General features: G+C 52.2%; 1 protein-coding gene across 4 annotated transcripts in view; it reads left to right on the top strand.

Moving 5' to 3' along the window:
• The first annotated feature begins 80 nt into the window (after nt 1–80).
• Nucleotides 81–20,548, top strand: part of tns1b (tensin 1b) — a 35,944-nt gene continuing 15,476 nt past the window's right edge. For 2 of the 4 annotated variants that reach the window (XM_088382211.1, XM_088382215.1), the window contains exons 1-5: nt 4,239–4,451; nt 8,217–8,331; nt 10,758–10,795; nt 16,723–16,761; nt 19,376–19,417. In XM_088382211.1, the coding sequence (XP_088238337.1) occupies nt 4,254–4,451; nt 8,217–8,331; nt 10,758–10,795; nt 16,723–16,761; nt 19,376–19,417 (432 nt within the window). In that variant the 5' untranslated portion in view covers nt 4,239–4,253. Of the gene's footprint in view, nt 185–633; nt 813–4,238; nt 4,452–8,216; nt 8,332–10,757; nt 10,796–16,722; nt 16,762–19,375; nt 19,418–20,548 lie in introns of those variants that run through there. The other 2 variants (XM_088382214.1, XM_088382212.1) reach the window with 2 other exon arrangements.

The raw sequence follows: 20,548 nt of genomic DNA on the forward strand, positions 1-20,548 counted from the left end.
GCGATCCAATGTGTTGTGCCCACCTTGGCCACCAGAGGTCAGTAGAGAACATGCGAATTGCGCAGAAACAAGCAAAGAGGAAGAAGAAGAAGCAGACTACCGCTTCTGACGCTAATTGATATTTCTGCGTGTTAGCATTATGCTAAAGGACTCGAAGAACAACGTACAAATGTTTGCTTGGAAGGTAAACTAAAGATGGGAGTGTTATTTACAGAAGACTCAGTGAAGACTCACTTTTTCAGAATTTTTCTAAATTTGGTCAAGTGCCGTTTGTCGGCGAGTGCCCTCACCATGGAGTGTTCTGATGCCACCTTTGAGCTCGCACGTCAAGGAAAAGTCGGTTCACACCAATCACTGTGTAAAATAACATATACTGTATGAAAGTCCACTTAAAAATCTCGTGGAGTCGTGGTTAATTCACGTAAAGTTGTAGTCCTTGTAAACATTGAAAAGAACTCCCCAACACGAGCTCGAAAAGACACCAGCAGAGGGCAGCAACAACTCCAGAGAGAGAGAGAGAGACACACACACACACACACACACACACACACACGGAGTGGGAGCGCAGGCTCCCAACTGGGCATGCAAAGTTTTCTCATGCAAGCATTGCATCCACAAAATTGTGTTCTGCAGCCGCTTGGGAAGAATCCCGAGAGTCCGCCAATGGGATCGGCGGCCTTTCTGCTCGGATGGGATGCACGGTGAGCTTCATGTGCTGTGAAGAAGAAGACTTCCTCCCCATGCCTGGTGAGCTGCATGACGATGATGAGGACAAGCCGAAAAAGAAGAGGAAAGACGGCAGCCTTCTCGGGGTGAGTCATTTAAAACCTTCAGCTGCTCATCTTAAAACTTTATCAGTCGAAATCAACTGTGGTCATGGCAAAATGATTAGTGTCAGCATTTTGAAAATTCAATTCGAGGGGGCTATATATTCAATCGTCTTTAAAAAAAATATTTTGGCTTTTTTGGGGGGTTGACTGCATCCAGGATTTTAGAAATCAAATTGCAGTGATTATTTTCTGCGCGGACTGCCGCTGCAGAGTAGCCAAAGATGCAAGCCAGGAGCAAAGAGTGCGTTTAAGACAGAAAATGTTCAGCAGGCAAAAGTGCCATGTGTTTCATGCAAAACAACTGGCTGACAGTAAAGGAACCACTGAATGAGTGAGACTGCATTGTGAGCCATGACAGGTGGTCAGGAAAAGGGGGGGGGGGGGGTGCCTTTATAATCACTTTATTGCACAAATGGTTAGAAAATCGAGTGCAGACAAGCACATTCTTCGACGGTCTGCCCGTGACCTCAACTGACGTCGTCACCCGCCACACGCAGTGCAGTGGCTCACACTTCATTTGGCTCCCTGACTGCACTTTTTAAGGTGCACACGCACGCATGAGACCATGGATAAAAACAAAACCTGCACCTCACTTGCTCACTTGAAGAATCAATATATATATCGGTATATGCTCGTTTATAAGTAACTGAGGAGTTCCTATTAGTTTGTGTGTATTACACTGCCCTCTAGTGGCCAAAGAGGAGCAGCACAAATACAATTGAATGGTTCAAAACTTTTTTTTGTTTTTATAAGGTGATCATCGATTAGATTGACACAGATTCTACAAAAAACAACGTTGGATGGATGCCTTTGTGGGAATGAGTGGGATCTACTTTTGGGCTTGGGTGTGTTTGAAAGGGATGTGGTGAAAGGTGATTTTTTTTTGGAGCAGCAGCGTCACTCACGCATTCCATTGGCCGTCAGCGGCAGACAGTGCGTCCTCTGTGCTGAGTGTGCGAGGACGGCCTATCGCTTGACTCCTACCTGCCAGCGGGCCAGAACAAGAGCCTCTCTGTCTCGCCGGGGTCTTTGCGGCGTCCGGCCCGCCTGCGACCCGGGAGAGAGGCGTGCGCTGCTCCAGCAAACGCAACCTCTGCTCATTTCCAGTGGCGGGACATTGTTTTTTTTTTTAAACAGGCTCGTCTTTAGTTCTAGCATGTCAGATTGATCTGTTGGTTTCTTTCTAATGCAAAAAAGTACACACAGATCTGCGGATGGATTATCAAGTTGGGCCGGGGGAGCTGGGTCGCCCCATCATGTCCCGACGCCCCCCCATTGGCATACTGCATTTACTTTGAATGCACACAGGGAGAAAGAGCCCGCTTTTTTTCTTTGCCCCCACACATCTTCTTTTCGTGACAAGCTGAGGCACATCGTTGACACTTTGCGCTGACTTTTTTTTTTAAAGGATAGATTAGTAGGTATTGCCACTGGAATGCGCTTTCAGGTTAGCCTCTGCAAAACAAATGTTGCCATTAGGCACCGACTAGTATTTTCAAATTTGACCGAGGGAAAATAAAGCCTGTTGTTCGCTTCAACACTGACCTTGGCCAAAGCAGCGCAAGAAAAAAAGAAAAGCAAGATTTTGCTTTCCATGTTGTGTTCGTAAGCTTTCCATGATGTGTATGTGTGTGTGTGTGTGTGTTTCCTCTGCTCTGGCTAACAATGCTGCTCAGGAAGTATGTCAGGATGAGGGCCAGCCGACAGGGCTGGCTTTTGTCACTGGAAGCCTCAGCGAGAAGAACATCCAAGTGGGAAAGTTTCAAGAGTGACGGAGCGCTTTGCTTTGGATGTGTCTAAGGAGAAGGAGAGCGCTGTCTTGGCGGCAATGTCGTTCTTGTTGGTGAGTGCCGTTGACGCCTTTGGTGGCTGCCTGTGGCGTTTTGCTTTGGCTTTTCCTTGAAAGGAGCTCCCTTTTACTTTGTTCAAGTCGCTGGGTCAAAATGCCTTGTTTCTGCCTCTGGGGTGGGTGGGAGAGGAGGACAAAAAGCAACATGGCGGCTTCATTTAGCAACGTAGCTGTCTGTAATGTTGAACGTAAGAAGCTCACGTCGTCATAACATTGTTGACTAGAACGCTGCTGACTGTCTGTGCATCGTGATCAATTCTTTGCCACTCTTTCTGGTGTGTGCAACTTGGCCACTGGGCGGCAGTGGAGTACGTAGAGACAAACAAAGAAGAATGTAAATATGCAATTAGGTCGTTGACAAAAAGCACAGCGAAACATATACAAATGGCGGACTGCTAATTTAGCACAGCTTGCGCGCAGCTTGGGCTAAGTGTCCTTTCCTAGTTTTCACCCGCGTGACACTGTGTGGGCCACCAATTAGATTTTATTTTTTCTCCGGCAAAAGTGATGGACTCGAAAAGAGGCTCACTCCCATTTGCTGACTCGAGGTAGAACCTTGGTGCTTCTTCGCACTGCTAATGAAATGAGCTTTGATTTAATCCCTCATGGCTTTCTGCCACGCACTTGCATTGGCCAAGCTCTTGAAAAAAAAGATGGCTGCAGTGGATCAATCGTGGGGGCGGAGCGGGAGACAATTGAAACATTAATCATAGGCACTTGGCTGGGATGGAAGAGGACGGTTGGCCGGCCAGCCGCTAATATGATTAAAAACGCTCTCTTGTGGCCAACCTTTTGGATGAGCAACATTGAAAGGCGGGCCGGGCTGGGCCGGGCCGCAAGGCCTTGCAGAAAAGAATCTGCTTGGTCCGCTTGTCACTGAGGGGATAGAAAGTGCAAGCTCAGCACAATGCGAGGACGGAAGCAGCACCACCGCATCCGACTGATTAAAGTCGCCGACCGGCCGGCCAGAACGCTTGACCCGGACCGATTGGAAGAGCCAAGTAGCCTGTTGGCTGCTCGCTCTCCAAGGAGCAAGGAGGTCGGACCCGGATGGACGGATGGACGCTCTGCTTCGGGAGCGTCAATGACAGACTGCTAGCCCGCCATTACATCTGCTTCGTAATTGGTGTCTTTCTTCAGGGTGGCGGGGAACCCGCAGCCCAGTTCTGGTCGCCGGTCATTCATTGAGGCGAATTGCCATAACGTCATCGGGTCCTCCGAGTTGATCTTGGTGTGGAGGAGGAGGACACATCTGTCTTGTGTCAACTGGAGTCATTAGCCTAAAAAGCCTCCCTCCCTCCCTCCCTCCCTTTTTCATCACTTTAAGTTCCTCCCTCAGAAGACGAGCGGTCCCACCGCCTCCCACTTGATATGTACGACTCTCTTCTCCTCCTTTGCCTTCTTCTTATGCTGCAAAGAGGACGAATGGATGGACAGATGGATTGACGGACGTATGCAAGGCCACTCACTGGTCAGGAGTCGACCTAGGCACATGCGTCCGCCACGTCTGTGATTGGCCTGAGCGCCTGCCAGGCCAGGCCAGGCCATGCCCGGCCCGGCCCGGCCCTGCCCGGATGGTCTGTGTGATTTCTCAGCTGGTTGCTTTTGAGGGAGCGGCAAGAGGCGCATACGGCGAGGAAGATCTGCGCTCCCACGGCCGTCCCGAGAGGATGGGCAGACTCCAGCGCTGTCTGGCCGCAATCTTCCGCTGGGCCAGATTGTTCCTCTGCTGCATCTTCCCTTTTTGGAAAGACGGCAAAGGCCAACACCAGGTATCACTCGGCTCTCCTCGTTTGCCTGCGAGCCACAATCAAAAGTCATGATGGGCGGTGAGAAAACAATCAGTGCATTCAGAGAGCAGCTTCATCTTGTTTGTCCGCTCGGGGTCGCCGGCCTCACGTTGTCCACTGTCGTATCTGTGATAGTGGACCAGTGGGCTCTGTTATAGACAAACAATCAAATATGTCTGGGAACGAATGGAAAACATTGTTTGGAATGTTTTTTTTTTTTTGGGGGGGAATATCGGCTCAGTTTTCGTACTTCGTACTTAGTCAATTGCATTTTCTGGCAGTCGGTCGGGCTTAAATGCTGGCCGTCTCCCTTGGAGACTTTGCTTCTCTCCGGGTGGTCTGCGGGAAATACCAGGAGATTAATCCTCTCGGCTTGCTGCGCGGTGTGTGTGTGTGTGTGTGTGTGTGTGTGTGAGCGTGTCTTTCAGCACCACGGCGGAGGTTTGTCTATTTATGCGGCGTGTGATAAAGATGTCAAGAAGTTGAGCGGGTGATTATTAGGAAAGATGCTTAGAGAGCCCAGAAATTTGCGTCTACTTTTTGTGTGCACGTGCTACATAGGCATGACTTGGAACTCCATGGGGTTGGAGTCTGGGTTTTGGTCAGCACCCGGAGCTGACCAAAGCCCTTCTCGCTCTCTCTGGACGCAATCTCGTGTCTGTGCTGGCAACGATGGGGGAGGTGGAGGGGGTGAAGGGATCGAGAAATGAATGAAATTAAAATAAGTGCGGCCGAGAAGGTGGGGGGGAGTAGAAAGAGGAGGGGCAGGCAGGAGAGATGGAGAATAAGAGCACCCCACCCCCTTGGCTCCATGTGGAGAGGTCGGAGCTGGCTGACCCCCTCCCCTCCCCTCCCCAGCCCGTTGGTTCCCCTTGTTTCTAAAAAGCTTTGTCAAACTTTGCATTGGCAGAAGGGAGGAGCCACGGAATGACGAGAAAGAGGAGAGGCAGTCGGGATCCAATTAGAGGACAGAGCCACTTTGACATTGGGGGGAGGGGGGCAAGGGGGGCGAGTCGAAGGATCCTGACGTTCCCAAGCATCCGCCTGGTGCGTGGCAATGGATCGGCGAGCCGGGACGGGATGTCCGGAAGCCGTCTAAGCGAGCCCTCCCCCTCCCCCACCATGCCGTCCGTCTCCTTCGGCTTGCCGAGCGTTTTGGCCGCCCCCGCTCGTACCTGGGTCTGCCTGTCCTGCATGTTCTGGGTGAGATGATGTCGTGCGTGGCGCCTTGCTCTTTCTCGTCTGGCGTGCGTGCTCCAGACCAGACGACTGTCTTGATGACACGGGCGACTTTCTGGCAATGAACAAGGAGGAATCGATGGCAAAGCTCTCGGGAGTGATTTGGTTGCAGACCTTTGGTCTGGATCCAGATGCAAGCAAGCCAAAGGATCTGTTGGGTGGTCTGCTTGTCGGGGGTTGGCTGGAGATTTAGCTCCTGGAGGGGGGGGGGGGGTCCGGTGTGACACTTTAGGGACTTCTTGGAGGACAGCGCATTGAGAAGACAGGAGGCGCATTGTCTCCCGCTGGATCCAATGAGTGTGCATTTCTGCTGGCTTTTAGGTGGTGGACACACGCACGCAGCCTTTTTGTTGTCGTTGTTGTTGTTGCTGCTCTCGCTCTGGTTTAATTGAATCCGCCGTGTGCTCGCCGAGCGCTTGTTTGTGCAGCGCCGGCTCCTTCCGGGTCGTGAGCTTTCCTGTGCGTTTGCCCGAAAGTGGCTTGAGCAAAAATGTCCTCCGTTTGACCTGCCGCATTAGTCCCTTGCACCTCCGCTGTGTCAAGATCGGGTCAGATTGACCCACTGAGGAAGTTGTGGCACTTTTGCTCGATTGCTGAAGTCGGCTGATTTTGACACGAGAGGCCGGCCTTCCAAACACCTCAGGCGCTTTTCTTTTTTCTATCTCAAAGTAAAGAAGGAGCTGATCCCGCTGGCGCTGGTCCTTTGGAACTTGACGAGCGGACCGGATAAGCTCGTCATCAGTCATCAGTTAATTACCATTCTTTCCGAGGGGGGGGTTGTAAAATATCCTCAAAGCGCTCAAGCAGCGGTATAGCTTTCTTTCACTGATTGAGCGCACCACAGCAGCGTAGAACAAAGGCAGCCAGCTCGCTCCCGGACCCAATGCGGGTCGCCGTTAATTGACGCTCCATCGGGCGAGGACAAACCCCAGACTCCCTCCAAGGAGCCTAAAAATTGGTCTCGCTGTCTGTATTGAGGTGGCGCTCGTGTGTGCATTTTGAGTCCGTCGGAGGTCCAACTGCAAAGTCACAACGTTGACATTGTCAGAGGTGGGAAAAGCCCGGCGCCCCCGCCCGTCGGCCCCTTTTCCGCAACGTGTTTGCTTTGGATGACTTGCATGAAAAATCACAAACAAGAAAAAAGGGAAGTTCAACCAGCGCTGGGTTGATTTATGAGAGGTGCCGGGCTTTGTGGAAGGCCCCTCCCAGGCCTTTGGCTGGCCTCAAGACCCCCCCCCCCCCCCACACACAACTTGGGGCACGCTCGAGTGGGCACATTGGCCTTAAAGCTCCCGGCGGCGGCGGCGGCGGCGGCCTCTCTTGGCATTTGCGCAATTTTCCAATTTTTCCGCTGCCTGATCCAAGGCTGCTTGACTTTACTTATGTCCACTTAAGTGCACATACGCTCAAATTCTTTTCATTCCGTTCTCTTGTGTCAGTTCTGATCAAAATATATATTTTTTGGGTCAACATAAGTCAACCTTTTTCAGTGTTTTTCTTTTTTGCTTTTCACAAATGCCATTGCAGGAGTGGTTAATGACGTTGCCGTGTTTTTTTTTTTTTTTTTTTTTTGCAAACGGCTTCGGACAGGATCCAAAAGTAACGCATGAGCGATTTACGGCGTCATGGCCGCACATGTGTGTATGCTCTTGCATCTGGATGAGTCACACTTTTGGAGTGATTTGAGAGCAAGGCGAGGAAGGCTTGTGCAGGTTACCTTATGCCGCTGGAATGCGTGGAGTCGTTGATCTTGTTGAGGAAACGTGACCAACCATTACTCTGCTTAACATTTTTGGAATTGGAGGGGGGCGCACTTTGACACCATGTTTGTGTGGATGCATGCGCAACTGTTCCCATGTGTGTGTGCTCATGAATGCCGAACAGGCGTCAGATTATGCATGCGTCGCCGGGGTGAGGCCGTCTGTTCCCAGGAGCTGGGAGGGGCGGAGCCTACACGTGTACAGCCGAGCTTCGGGGCTCCCATCTGCCCGCCCGCGTCACCCCCACAAGCGGCTGGCTGGCTGGCTGCCTAACCAGCCCCAAAACAATAAACAAACTGTGCCAGCTGCATCACTAATGCTCGGAAACATTTAGGGGCCCACAAAAGGAAAGGTGGCCGACGCTTCAATGTCTGCGACCGGATTGCACCAGGACGTATGGCCTCCACATTCCGGAGCATGACAATGTGGAAATAGGGCCAGTGCTTGCCCCCCCCCCCCCCCCCCCCTCCCCCAACATGCACCTCCTTCAGCGCTCTGTAGAGAACCCAGCTGACGCGCGGCTGCCATTTCAGCCAAACTCGATTAAGCTAATCACGTTAAGTCGCGATGGCCAGCCGCTACGAAGGCTTGGCCGGATGGTTCCCGCCATGCGCCTCTCGAGCGAGCCGGCACGCCGGCTGGCGCCGCTCGCATCATTCCATTTGTCTGTCCAAAACCACACGCACCACCTGCATCGCTAAAAGCAAAACGCATTTCAGCACCGACACCTGATGTTTTTTTTTTGCAGCCTGAGGAATTGGAAGCGGTGCATTCCCACACCTTCCGCCAGAAGACTTTCAAGAAGCCCAAGACCTGCGTCGTTTGCAAACACATCATCGTACACGACGGACTCATCTGCAGAGGTCTGTACTCCAACCCGTTAGCGTTAGCCTCGGAGCGGAAATGTCTGTTTTGGGCCCGCCCGATAACTTTGCTGGTGGCCCAGCGGGAAGGTGCCCTTGTTTAGTTTGGCGGGAAAATTGGGAACACGCATTTGATGCTTGCACTTTATTTTTCGTATTGGGACGAATGCACTTAATTCGTTGAGCAGCAGATTCTAGATGGATCGAAATGTGTTTGGCAGCTCCCCTCCGCTGCTCTTGTTTACTAACACTGTGCAGTCACATGGTCTCCCCATGCATGACGCAAGCGTTTGGACTTCCTCCCGTCCGGCCGGCCGGCGGTTGCCAGGATACCGCGTGTGGGTTACTCTCACAATAGGCGTGTTGACGCAGGTCAGCGGTGCTCTTCCAAAACAAGCAGCTCTGCAAGTGGCTATTTTGGGCCAGGAAGCCACTTTGATTTTTATTGACAGAGGGGCGGTGGCGGCGACAGGAGTGCGTGTGTGAGTAAATGTTGAGCGCATCCAGCTGCTCTGTATGCATGTCCCACGCTTGCACGGTTCCAAACTTTCCAAAATATTTCTTTTTTGTGTGTGTGGGTGGGGGGGGCAGACAATTAGACAGTAATAGGAACATCTTGCTCAAGATTGGTCATCATTCGTCATAGCCATTCGTGCAGCAGAACAATGTCAAGGCCCGTGTTTGACAAAATTGTCAGTCTGTGCCCAATTGGTGGAGCCTGAAGCCTACCAGAGTTAGTATATCCGGCCCGTTTTGCTGCTGCAACCCAATAATGATGACGTGATGGGAATGGTGCTTGCTGAGGAGCCGAGCTCATTTGAAGCAGCAGCAAAACAGGCACAAGAACGTGGCGGTGGCGCCCGGGCTCCCCTTCCCCTCCTCTCGTAGTCAGGAACACAAGCGTCAGCATGCCATCTCCTGGTCATATGGCATCATTGCAACCATTTGCACGCTTTGATCAGGTTGGCCTGCGTTTGCGTTGCGTGTTGAGAAAGAGATCCGATGCAAAAGCGTTGGCGGACTCTTTGACTTGACAAAGATAGAATTGCAATGATGTCACGAATGTATCTGTCTCGACTGCTGCGTCAGATTAGCCAAAACGCTTACCATGTTTCCATTCTCGCTCAAATTGTTTTCTCAACATGGCATTTGAGACAAGATCATCGATAGTCTGACTAAATGGAGCCAAATGAAGATGGCTGAACAGGAAACAATGATGGCTCATATCCCAAGTGACGGTGCGGCCCAGTCGCCGCAACCTGTGCACGTGCGTGGCCGCTCACGTGGCGGCGCAGCTGAGGCAAAGGACGTCGGCGGGGCGCGGCGGGGCGGCGACACATTATCAGTAGGGTAAAACTAACCTGTCTCACGACGGTCTAAACCCAGGACGGGGGAAAGTGAGAGCGCATGCGGAGGAAATTGTCTGGCCCCGCCCGGGCGGGCCATTGTGTCCGGCCTGGTACGTACGGGGAGCGGTCGGGCCCGGCCGGCCCTGCGGGACTATGCGCTCGTTCGGTACTGAAGGGCCTGCGGAAGGAAACGGCCCGAGCCTACGTCATCTTTTCCTTCCTCTCACTCTCCGTGCCAAGCAGCAAAGTGAGGGGCGAGGCCAGGCCAGGCCAGGCGCTGGTGTCGGACGCGCTTGGCTTGACTCGTCTTCTGTTGCTTTCCGCGCCTTCTGTCAACGGATTTGATTCTATTTGGAAAAATGACCATTTGCTGATTGTGGATGCGGGCTGGGCCCCTTGCGCAATCTGATGCTGGCTGTTTTTTGCTCGGATTTCACGGCGCTGCCCATTTTTGATGGCCTGTAATTAACAAGTCAGAAGGACCCCCCCCCCCCCCCCCCACTTGCGCGCGTCTCTGGAGGGCCCAAATAGGAACCAAATGTCTGATGATGTCATTGGATCTCGTTTACCCTCCTGTTATGCTGTGGGTCAAATTGACCCATTTTCAATGAAGCTTGGTTTAGAGGAGATGTTTTTTTCTTTTTCCCCCACAATGTAAGCCTTCCCAGATGTCTTTGGTCAGAATATTCCCAAAATGAACAATTAAAGCACAGTTTGATCCACTTTGCTTTTATGATTTGTATGTGTTGCCTCAGATTTCCGCGCCTGTTTGAACTTTTTTAAGCAATAATAGAAAACGGGATGTCAATGCAACATGCTGGAAAGACACTTCCTGTTAAAGATGTTCAAATTGACTTATTGCTGCTGGATATTCCAACATGGTTTCAGCAAAGCCCCTCAAGCCACATGACTAGAAAAGATTGGAGGCACAAGGTGATGCCACAGATTTTTTTTTATCTGTCATGGAAACGGTCCGGTCCTGCTGACAGTTTGAATGAATATGAATTTTTTTTTTCATTTTGCTATGCAACTGTGGCAATAATCCATTCTCTTTTTTTTGTCTTTTCTCTCCCCTAGTGTGCCGAACTCCTTGCCACAAGCAATGTGAAGCCAAGGTAAGAAGCACACGCTCGCTCGCTCGCAAATGCATCAAAATGCGACCGGTGCCGTCTCGTCACATGTCTCGTTGGACATTTGAAGAATTTCCAAGCGAGCCGTAACTTGGAAATTGTTCTCGAGTCAGGAACTCAAACACCTGATCCCTGCCGGAGCGTCCGAAGATTGCGCAACGCCCGCTTGTAGCTTTCCATTGAAATATTCTCTGGAGCCCAGCTCACTCTTTTACTGGCAGGAAATGCCACACAGTCTGTGCTAAATATGATTGGTGTGAGAGAGCAGGCAGGAAAGGGCAATTGGAATTTTTTGGGATCCAAATTCTCCAACAGAGGTGGGAGGGAGTCATGCCACGTGCCAGCCAACAAGTCTGACATTTATCTGTCTGGACATACATTTGATGCACAAGTTAGCAAGCGCGCACTTGCTAGCCGGCCGGCTACCGCGGCTTTGTTTGGCTTTTCGAAACGCACCGTCAGCAGTGGGAAGTCGTTTCCGTGACGACGGCTATTTCCTCATCGCAATGACTTTCCACTACACAAATACTGCGTCACGTTTCCAGCTCCTCTGCGGAAAGAAAACGTTGTCTTGTTTGTTTGCCGTTTTGAGCGCAAATGAGAAGCCATTTGAAGCGGCGCTAAACTGCCAGGATGGGCTGTTGTTCCTTTTGGAACGTTGGTCCGGCTTTGTCAAGCATTCCCTCGCCCCGAACGGCAGCGGCATTTCCTTTTGCAAACATTTCCGAGGATGGCGTCACGGGCCGGCCAGGAAACAATTTGCCAGCCGGGCCGAGATGACGAGCAAGGGCGGGACTTTGATGGCCTTCCTCCCGATGGCTATCGTGTCGGTCGGGCATTCTTCGCCCTCATGGCGCTCATGGCTAATTGGATCGCTCGCCCGTTTCTTCTTCTTTCCAAGAAAGGCATCCCAGTTTTTGGGCGGGGCTGGCGCGCAGTGGATGCGTGGCACTCACTTGTGAAAATGTTTGTAGCAGCCATGTGCTTGTTTGCAAGGGGATGTGAAAAACACGTTTGGCATGTCGGCAAAATTTCACACGGAGGTGAACACGCAACATTTGGTCCTCCTTAACTCCAGAACATGTCCAAAACAAATCGGGCCCCCGCCAGCCTGAGGGATGGTGCTCATCTTTCTTCATATTTGCTAGCGCCTCCTTCTGGCCGCATAAAGCTCACGTGGCTTCTGTCCTTTTGAAAAAGGCCCCTTGCACCTCGGCCGCATGGATACGCCGGAGAAAACAAACAGGAACGCCCGGGCGCTAACGCGATGGTGTCATTGGGAGTTGCAGACGCCATTTTTGGCTCTCGCAACTCATTGCTCCCTTTTGGCCACACCGGAGCAGCAGTGTGGACCAAAAAAAAGAAAGGCAGTGTCTTGATTCAGCTCAGAGTTATGTTATACTTTTGGACTTGACTTGAAAACGGCAATCAAAGCAAAAGAACGCCGTGTGAGGTACGAGTGCAACAAAGTCATTGCAAAGTTCATTTTGTCCGTTCAAAAGTCCCGGACAAACGTCAGCGTCACATCTGGCCCGCAGTGTCTGGGTGTTGGCCAAATGTTGCGCATCGCTCTCGAGGAGGGGAGGGGGCGGGGCGGGGCGGGGTGGATCTGTCAGCTGCTTCTGCTCTTGCCTGAGTCAGACATGTCAAAGTGGACCTCACCCTGTCCCTCCTTTTCGTATGCCAGCCCTTTTGCAACAGGAAATCGTGGAGGGTGATCTTCATCATCATCATCAAAGTGTGGTCTGACTTTGCCTCCATCTCCCTCATGAGTGAAAGGTTTATCTCAGATTAGCAAGCATGGTGTTTTGGGGCCATAAAAGCACCCCCCGCCCCCCCTTTGCCCCTTGCTTCTTTCCTGGCCCTCGTCGAGCAAGGGCTGACTTTAAATGATGAACGTCATGCATGCGCGCAAGATGTTGCCCGCTCTTCTTCTTCTTTGGGCCACGTTGTGTGCGTACACGCGTGTCGAAAGAGAAAGTCAGGACAGGATTTTTTTTTTCCTCCCAAGGGACTTTTGAGGGAGGAAAGGAGGGCTTATATTTAACCTGTAACTTGAGACCTTGATAAGATGGACAGAATGAGGAATGGGACTTTTTTCCCCTCCCTCTTTCCCAAGTCCAAGTCCAACCATGGGAAATTCACTTTGAGTCTATTTTTTCCCCCACTCTCTCTCTTTCTCTCTCTCGCTCTCTCGCTCTTGCTCTCGCTCTTTTTCTCATGACTTGTACGCCTTGAACAAGAGGGGAGGAGAAAAGCCCAGGCAGGCAGCAAACACACTGAAGGGGAAAAAAAAAAGACCGAAGCAAGCTGTAAGCGAGCTGCAAGGGAGCTGTGCGCCAGATTTGACTTCTTCTCTTGTCGCTTGCGGTGTGCTGCACTGCGATGTTTCCAGTGGCGGGATGTTAGCGTTTGCCTCCGGCTGCACTTCTTCTTGCGCTCTCAGCGAGACCGCTCGGACATTTTTCTGCTCCTTTTCCAATGGGAAGGAGGAGGTGGAGGAGTGAGAGCCAAGCGAGGAACGAGAAGCCAGACGAGAGCCAGACCTACCAGCCCGGAGCTTCAACATACACGCACATCGACGCTCGCTTTCTCTTCTAACAAACGCGCGCACGCACACACACACACACACACACACACACACACACACACACACACACACACACACACACACACACACACACACACACACACACACACACACACACAGACACACACTCACTCACTCTCCCTCCCCAGCGTCTCTGCGCTGCACCAAGGTAACCCTGAGCGGATTCAGCCTAACTGGAGCAAGACCATGCAGCACTAAAAAGAAAAAAAAAAAAAACAGTCAGGAGAGGATGGCCACCGCATTGTTTCAGGTAAGTCCACCCAAGTGGCAAGGAATTTCGAGAAGTCCAAATTGCCTGGTTGGAAAAAGCTTGGCTTGCCGTGGGTCGTTTTTCTAGCCTTTAGTGCCGCTGGCACATCAATCATCAGTTTGTTTGGATTTGCTGTCACGTGGCCACGACGTGTGCGCGTATTTGCGCGGGCGGCAAATCTCGTTTACATTTGCTGTGAATCCTGCGTGGCATCTTCACGGCACGTGCGTGTGTGGTCTTCTTGCTCGCTTGCTTGCCCGCAGCATTGGTGGCATCTCCGAGCAGGCAGGCAGGCAGGCAGGCAGGCAGGAAGGCAGGCAGGCACGCAGGCAGGCACGCAGGCAGGCCATTTTTGTGGCTCGCTCAACAAGAGCGTGATGGGCTGCATGGCCTCAGCACTTTGCTTCATGAAAACTTCCTCCTGGAATTCTTGGGCTCTCTCGCATCTTTCATGTTAGCTTGGCGTTTCAGATGTGTTTGTGTGTGGGTGCAGCAACACACTGCGCTAGGCTAGCTAGCGTACCTTTGTTTCTCTCCGTTTGTTGTTTCTTTCTTTGTCAGGACATTCCAAACGGTTGTTGTAAGCGGCCTTGTGCAACGGCTGCCATTGACTTCCCTTTGCCGCCTCGAATTCAAACGAGCGCAGTCCTCGCATCAGGCCGCGTCCTGAGTCAAGTGACAGACGTGATTGACTCAAAGTCATGGAGGCCTCCAACAGACAAGAGCTGGCGATCGCAAAGGGCCCAATCCAAAGGCAAAGTACACAATTGCAACGGGCTGTGACAGGAGTCGCTCGTTCGCTCGCTTACTCGCTGGCTCGTCTCAGCTTGTCCAAACTCCAGGATGGAAATCCATCTCGCTTGTTGCCCTTCCAATGAACGGATGTCCCTTGGAGCTGCTTTGACTCTTTGCCCCCCCCCCCGTGGTCAGTTAATGACACGCCACAAGAGCCCCGCTTTCACGTCTTTGTTTCCCATGTCCTTGTTTGCCGGCACGCTCAATCTGCACATTACTTTGAGCTCGCCAGCAGCTGCCTGATGACATCACACGGAAAAATGTTTTTACTGGCTCCGAGATGCAAAACGGAAGATGTTTAAAGGCCTACTTCACTTTGTGATGAGGCTTGGAAAGGGTGAAATCTCCGCTCGTGGCGCAAAGCTCCTTCTTGGCATGGCTTGACACGGACGGCCACCGGTTGGGGTCCCGTGAAAAAGCGCCACTTAAGCGATTGGCCACCTCGTCGCGCCTTCTCCTCTCGGTGTGAGTCACAGCCAGCCTGACTGTACGACACGATTCCCTCCCGAGTCAAATGATCTCGTTTATGAGCAAGACTTTTCCATCTTGAGGGATTACGCCCAAAAAGACAAAGAGGCAGCCCCAAACAAATCAGTCATGCCTGTAAGTCTCAAGTCCTTCTTTGCGGGAAGATAAATCAGCAGCGTTCCGACGGGAATCGCTGCGTGAGCCAGGTGCTTTGACTCACGTTTGCGCCGCTCTGTCCGGCCCGCTTGAGAGCTTTCCACAAAGTTTTCAGCGAGAAAGGAGAAATGTCGTAACTCTCAAGCAAGAAAGACTCTGCGATAAATCAAGCCTGAAGATGCCTGCCGAGATTCCTTTTCTCTTTGATAAGCGTCCCAGCCGGACCTGCCTTCTGGCACGCTGCGCCGTGACGGACGGACGGACGGACGGCAGGACGGACGCAGCCAGACAGCTCGCCAGTTAGCCAGCCAGCCAGCCAGCCAGCTAGCTAGCCAGATAGCTTGTTGGCATTTTGGCCAAGCGGACTTTTGACGGTGTGTGTTTGCACGCGACCGAAGCCGACCGACGTGCCACCGGGATCTCTGTCGGCAGGAAACGGGCCCTCGCTCGCCTAATGTCGTTTCCGCAAGCACGTCGGGAATGCGAGCCTTGATTACATTGCGCTCGTTTGAGTACTCCCGATAGCATGGCCACGCGCTCTGGCCGGCCTCCTTCCCACGCAGCGCAAAGCGCGCACAAAGACTCTGTGTTGCTTTTGGCGAGCGATGTCGCCGACGCACGTCGGGCATTGTGTGGACCCCAAGTTGAAATTCCGTTGCCGACGCCCGACCTCGCATTCCGCTTTTCAAATTACCATCCAACTTTGATGCCACGTAGGACGGCGCAGGCGACAAAAAGCTCCGTCTGTCCACAGTGGGGCTCCCAAAATACAGGAGTTACTTTACAGCCCAAACGGTGGACTCGGTCTTGCTGACTTTTGGGCTCGGGTCCGGCCCCCGAGTAGGCCGCTAGAGGGCCTCGGCCGCACGTGGCCTGAATCCACCGCGCCTTGTTCCTTTCTGTGACTTTGCGGCACACGAGGAGACAATGTGAGCGAGACGTGCCGATACATTTGTCCACGGCGCCGTCGAGTCAAGGAGCGAGACGCTCGCGTTGGATGCTTTGAATGCAAACACGTGACGCCCGGCCGGCCACGACTGCCGGAGGTCAATATTGTTGCCCGTATTTAGGAAAGGGAAAGAAAAAGCGCTTCTCGCACGTGGCACCCACTTTGACGTCCGGTTGGACTACGGAAAGTGCAAGTGCTTTTCTTCTGTACCGTAGCATACGCTGGGAAAAATGATTTGCGCATGTTGAGGATGGAGACACGAGTAGCGGCGCCCTATTTGTCTTGATGCTCGCTCACGGCCGACCGACCGGAGGCCATTATCGCCGGGCTCTTCCTGTCCGCCAGAGTCGCTTGGTGGATGCTCGTTGTTTGACGGCTGGCTTTTGTCGACTGTCATTGTTAGGATGGAAACGCGTGACGTGCTCAAGCCAAAGTCACTTTGGGTTGCAAAGACAGCAATTGGCTGCGCTCCCACCGCTGCCCTGTAATCACTCGGTGGTCAGGACAACTTTCAAACATTGTTTTTTTCATCATTCACTCACTTAGAAAAAGACAAAAAAGCCGCCGCCCCGCTAGCTTTTGTTGTTGTTGAGATATTTGGGCCTCAAGCTGAGCTGCTCCACTTCCTTGACTGACAAAAGATCAATGAGTTTTTATTGATCAACGTCTCCTTTTGTTTTTAGGTGTCTTCATCTTGTGTTCCGGCGACCAACTATGAGCTGGTAAGTGTATTTTGTTTGGGATCAATGACTCTTAAATGTGGTTCCCACTGTTTTATTACATTTGAAATCTATTCACCTACTTTCTAGTTGGTGAATACGTATTCGGACGCAGGCAATTAAAAATGGCGGCCCTGAGCAAGGTGACGTTTGCGTGGTGTTAGATGCACGTGAAGGTCAGCCATTTTGCTTTGCAGCCATCCGTCTGAGTCTTTGTGTCGTCCCGCTGGCAAGTTTGAAACACGCCTCCCCAGAGAGCCGCATGACATTTGGCGGGCCACCCCAAAACCATTCACTCTGCTCTTCTAGAGAATTTGTGTGGTTGCTACCAGATTTGAACATGCGTACTTGACACATGGACCAAATGACCAAAATAAAACGTTTTCATCTCGGTGTGCGGGGACAAAAAGTGTTTGTGACAAACGAGAGCACTTTTGGAAAATCTTACGTCGGGTGGCCCGCTGGTCCCGTCGTAGCAAAATATCGCCGCTTTTCAAGTTTGCACGAGAAGCAGACGATGAAGCTTCTGCCAGGCTAAAGCAAATGGAAATCAATATCAAGCCGAAGCTTGTGAGGGGAGGCGGGAATGCGCCGCTCGCTCGCTGGCTCGCTGGCTCGCCGGCTCGCCGGCTTGCTCGCTGACGACATCCTTTGCTGGAGCCGTGCGAGTATGAAGAGAAGTCAAAACACGCTTGCCTCCTTGCCTTTTTTGGTCATGGGGCGCTACGTGCGGCAGCGGCACCGCTACGGGCCGCTCGCTCACCCTCTTTCTGCATGTTTTCTATTTTAACGCTTTTGGACGCTTGACAAACCTAAGCAAACATACGACACCCCCCCGACCCCGCCTCCTCCCTCCACCGCTTTCCTTTGCTCCCAGGGAAAAGGCTTCCCAACGTGTCTTACGTTTCATGAAATGGCGCTTATGTAATGACACAAGAACATGCTATTAGACCCAAGTCCAAAATTGAATGTAACTTGTTGAGCTTTCTGATGCAGAAAACGAGATGGAGCAGTCCTTTGGGAAGAAACGCACTTTGATTGCATTCACGTGCACAAAACATTTTTTTCAAATTGGATTTCTCAAGTCATTGGATTGACAGATGAATCCTCAAATAATTGATGGCCGAGGTTTGCCCCGCCTCTCGCACAAAAGTCAGCTGGGATCCAAGATGGAGGACGGTTCGCCGCTTGACCGTGTTTACGAATGCACATTTCCTGCGGGAGTGAAAAAACAAGAAGAAAGAAATTCCTTTGGCGCCTTCCATTTGGCTATTTGGTCAGATAAGAGGAGCAGTTTGTTTAGTGGCAGCAAAACCACCAAGGTATCTTGGGCTCACGCGTTTCCCACAGAGAAGACGCTTGTGTTTGAGGGAGGGAAGGGAAGGGAAGGGAAGGGAAGGAGGGTCCCGGGAGGGCCTGAGGGGAATGGGAACCCCACCAACTCGCTTGCAACTCGCCATACTTGCTGTGTTTACATTTCGGGCCCAGCTGTGTCTTCATTTGGGGATTTCTTGGCCATAATCACAGCTTAGCAAAAAAGAATCCATTTTGGTAGAATGTTGACTTTGCCTTTGGAGCCCTTGTCGTCTGTGGACGTCAGCGCTTTTTCTTGGACGTTTCCAAACGTGACCCGAAGAGGACTCGGTCACACTCTGGCAACGCTGACGACATGAGCATTTAGAAATCGGATCATTATTTGGCGCTGCACATGTCGCGTCCGGTCCTCGCAGGCTGGAACGGCGCTTATACATACGGTTGGTTGTTTCCCCCAAGTCCCGCCCGCTCGTGTCACGCACGCAGACCGAGACGGCGAGCATCTGGCTGCAATTGCAAAAGCGGAAATGCACACGTTGGTTGGAGAGCGCGAGAGAGAGAGAGAGAGGAGAGCGTGTTGTTTTTCTGTCTTGATGCACAATGGCTCTATTTGTGTCAAAATGCCTGCGGCGGCGGCGGCGGCGGCAGCGGCCGCCGGGAGCCATTCCACTCGCTGATTTTAGCGCATCCGTCTGATGCTGCTGCCGTTTTGCTGCATTTCAAGGAGCATCAACCACACACATGCAGGCGCGCGCACACACGCACACACACTCGGGTGGCCTTCCTCAGCCACACTGTAATTTGAGTTTTTTTTTGTTACACAAAGAGGAATGCTGAGCATCATCCACCTTCCCGCCCGCTAACTCAAAAATAGACTCTGTTTTTGCACCTCAATCATTTTCAGCGTTGTGAGTGAAAGGCGTTGACTTTTGTACCTAATGGAGCGTCCAGGTCGGCAATAGCCAACGGACAGCGCGTGCGCTCAGCTCCGCTCGCCGTAGTGAGGCAGCGAATGCCGGAGATGCCTTGTGGTGTTTTTCTTCCTTGCGCTCGCTCAGCCCTCATGTCTGTATAAGGCCTTGAAAAGCGGGTCGGGCCTTCTGGCTCATGGAAAAGCAGCCTTGTCTGCTGGAGTAAATATTTGCGCGGCGGGCTAATAGACGGACGGCTGCCTCGGTCGGGGGCCACATTAGGGCAAAGAACGGCGGCGGCGGCGGCAAATGACGTCAGGTTAAGTTTTGCAAAGCCAGCCAGCCAGCCAGCCAGCGCTGACCTCACTTGTTGTCTCTTCTCTCCCAAACAGGCGCCCGCCACCGAGCTGCCTCTCCGACATGCCGATGCCTCGGTGAGTGAGTGTCATTTTTCTCTGGCAAAACAAAGAGCCAAAAGCAAGTTTACAAATCTCATGAGCATCCTCACAAATCATCACACTTGCTTTGGCGGATGGGACAGCAAACATTGTTTTCCCAACACACACATCACACGCTGCCATTAGCAGCTGATTTGTGACCGCTAAAATGCGCCTGCTTTCGATTTGCCTCACCACACACACACACACACACACAAGTAGTTTAAAGTTCAGCTGAGTGTCATCCGCCTCACACACAAGTTTGTCAAAACCGCACGTCTGTGGGAAGTTACATCTTAAAGGAAATGTTCAATACTCCGAGATGTGTCGAGAGGATTGTTTTCTCTCGTAAGCACACCGAGACGTCTGCTTGAGCCGTAAACATTGTTTGGAGCGGCGCTGGCTGATGATTTTCCTCATGGGAAAGCGGAGCGGCCATCGTGGGCCACGGCAACTCAGCGCTGACCTCAGCTCACCGTGTCCGTGCTCATTCATATGAAGTTGTCTGGCTTGAATGAGACGTCACTTTTGCCGTCGGAACTTGTGTAAAGGTGTGTCGAGGCGGCCGTGGTTGAAGGGGCGGGGGAACAGTTGAACCCGGGGTGAGACCGAACCAGATGCGAAAGGGAGGGGGGAGGGAGAGAGAGAGAGAGAGCGAGAGAGAGAGAAAGAGAGAAAGAGGGGGGCAAAAGCAGAAGGGCTTGACGAGGACCATACGGAGCGACGACAAAGGAAGAAGCGCGGCGGCGGCGGCGGCCGAAGCATGCGGCGGCTCGGCCTTTGAAATAGAGAGCCGCTTTTTCAAGAACAAGTTTCCCGGCCAGAGATGGACAGAGAAGGTTCTTTGAGGAGGCGGCTGGCCTCTCTCAGGGGGGCCTGGAGATGGAGTACCGGCTACGTATTCAGGAAGGTAGGCAGGATTGTTGCTGCTGCTGCAAAAAAAAAAGAAAACATTTTATGCAACATTTGGACGTGCCAAGTAACGTTCCCTTGTTAGCGTGAAGGCAATCGATCAGCTTCACTTGTTGTGGATTTGACTCCTGACAACCTTGAGAGTTGGACGGTCTGGAGTCTCTTGAGCTTAAGCCGGGCCGGGCGGGCCGTCTGATGGAAGGCCCCGTGATGGAT

This window comes from Syngnathus floridae, chromosome 8, assembly GCF_059516105.1.
Source record: "Syngnathus floridae isolate MCC-2025c chromosome 8, RoL_Sflo_1.0, whole genome shotgun sequence".
NCBI lineage: Eukaryota > Metazoa > Chordata > Actinopteri > Syngnathiformes > Syngnathidae > Syngnathus > Syngnathus floridae.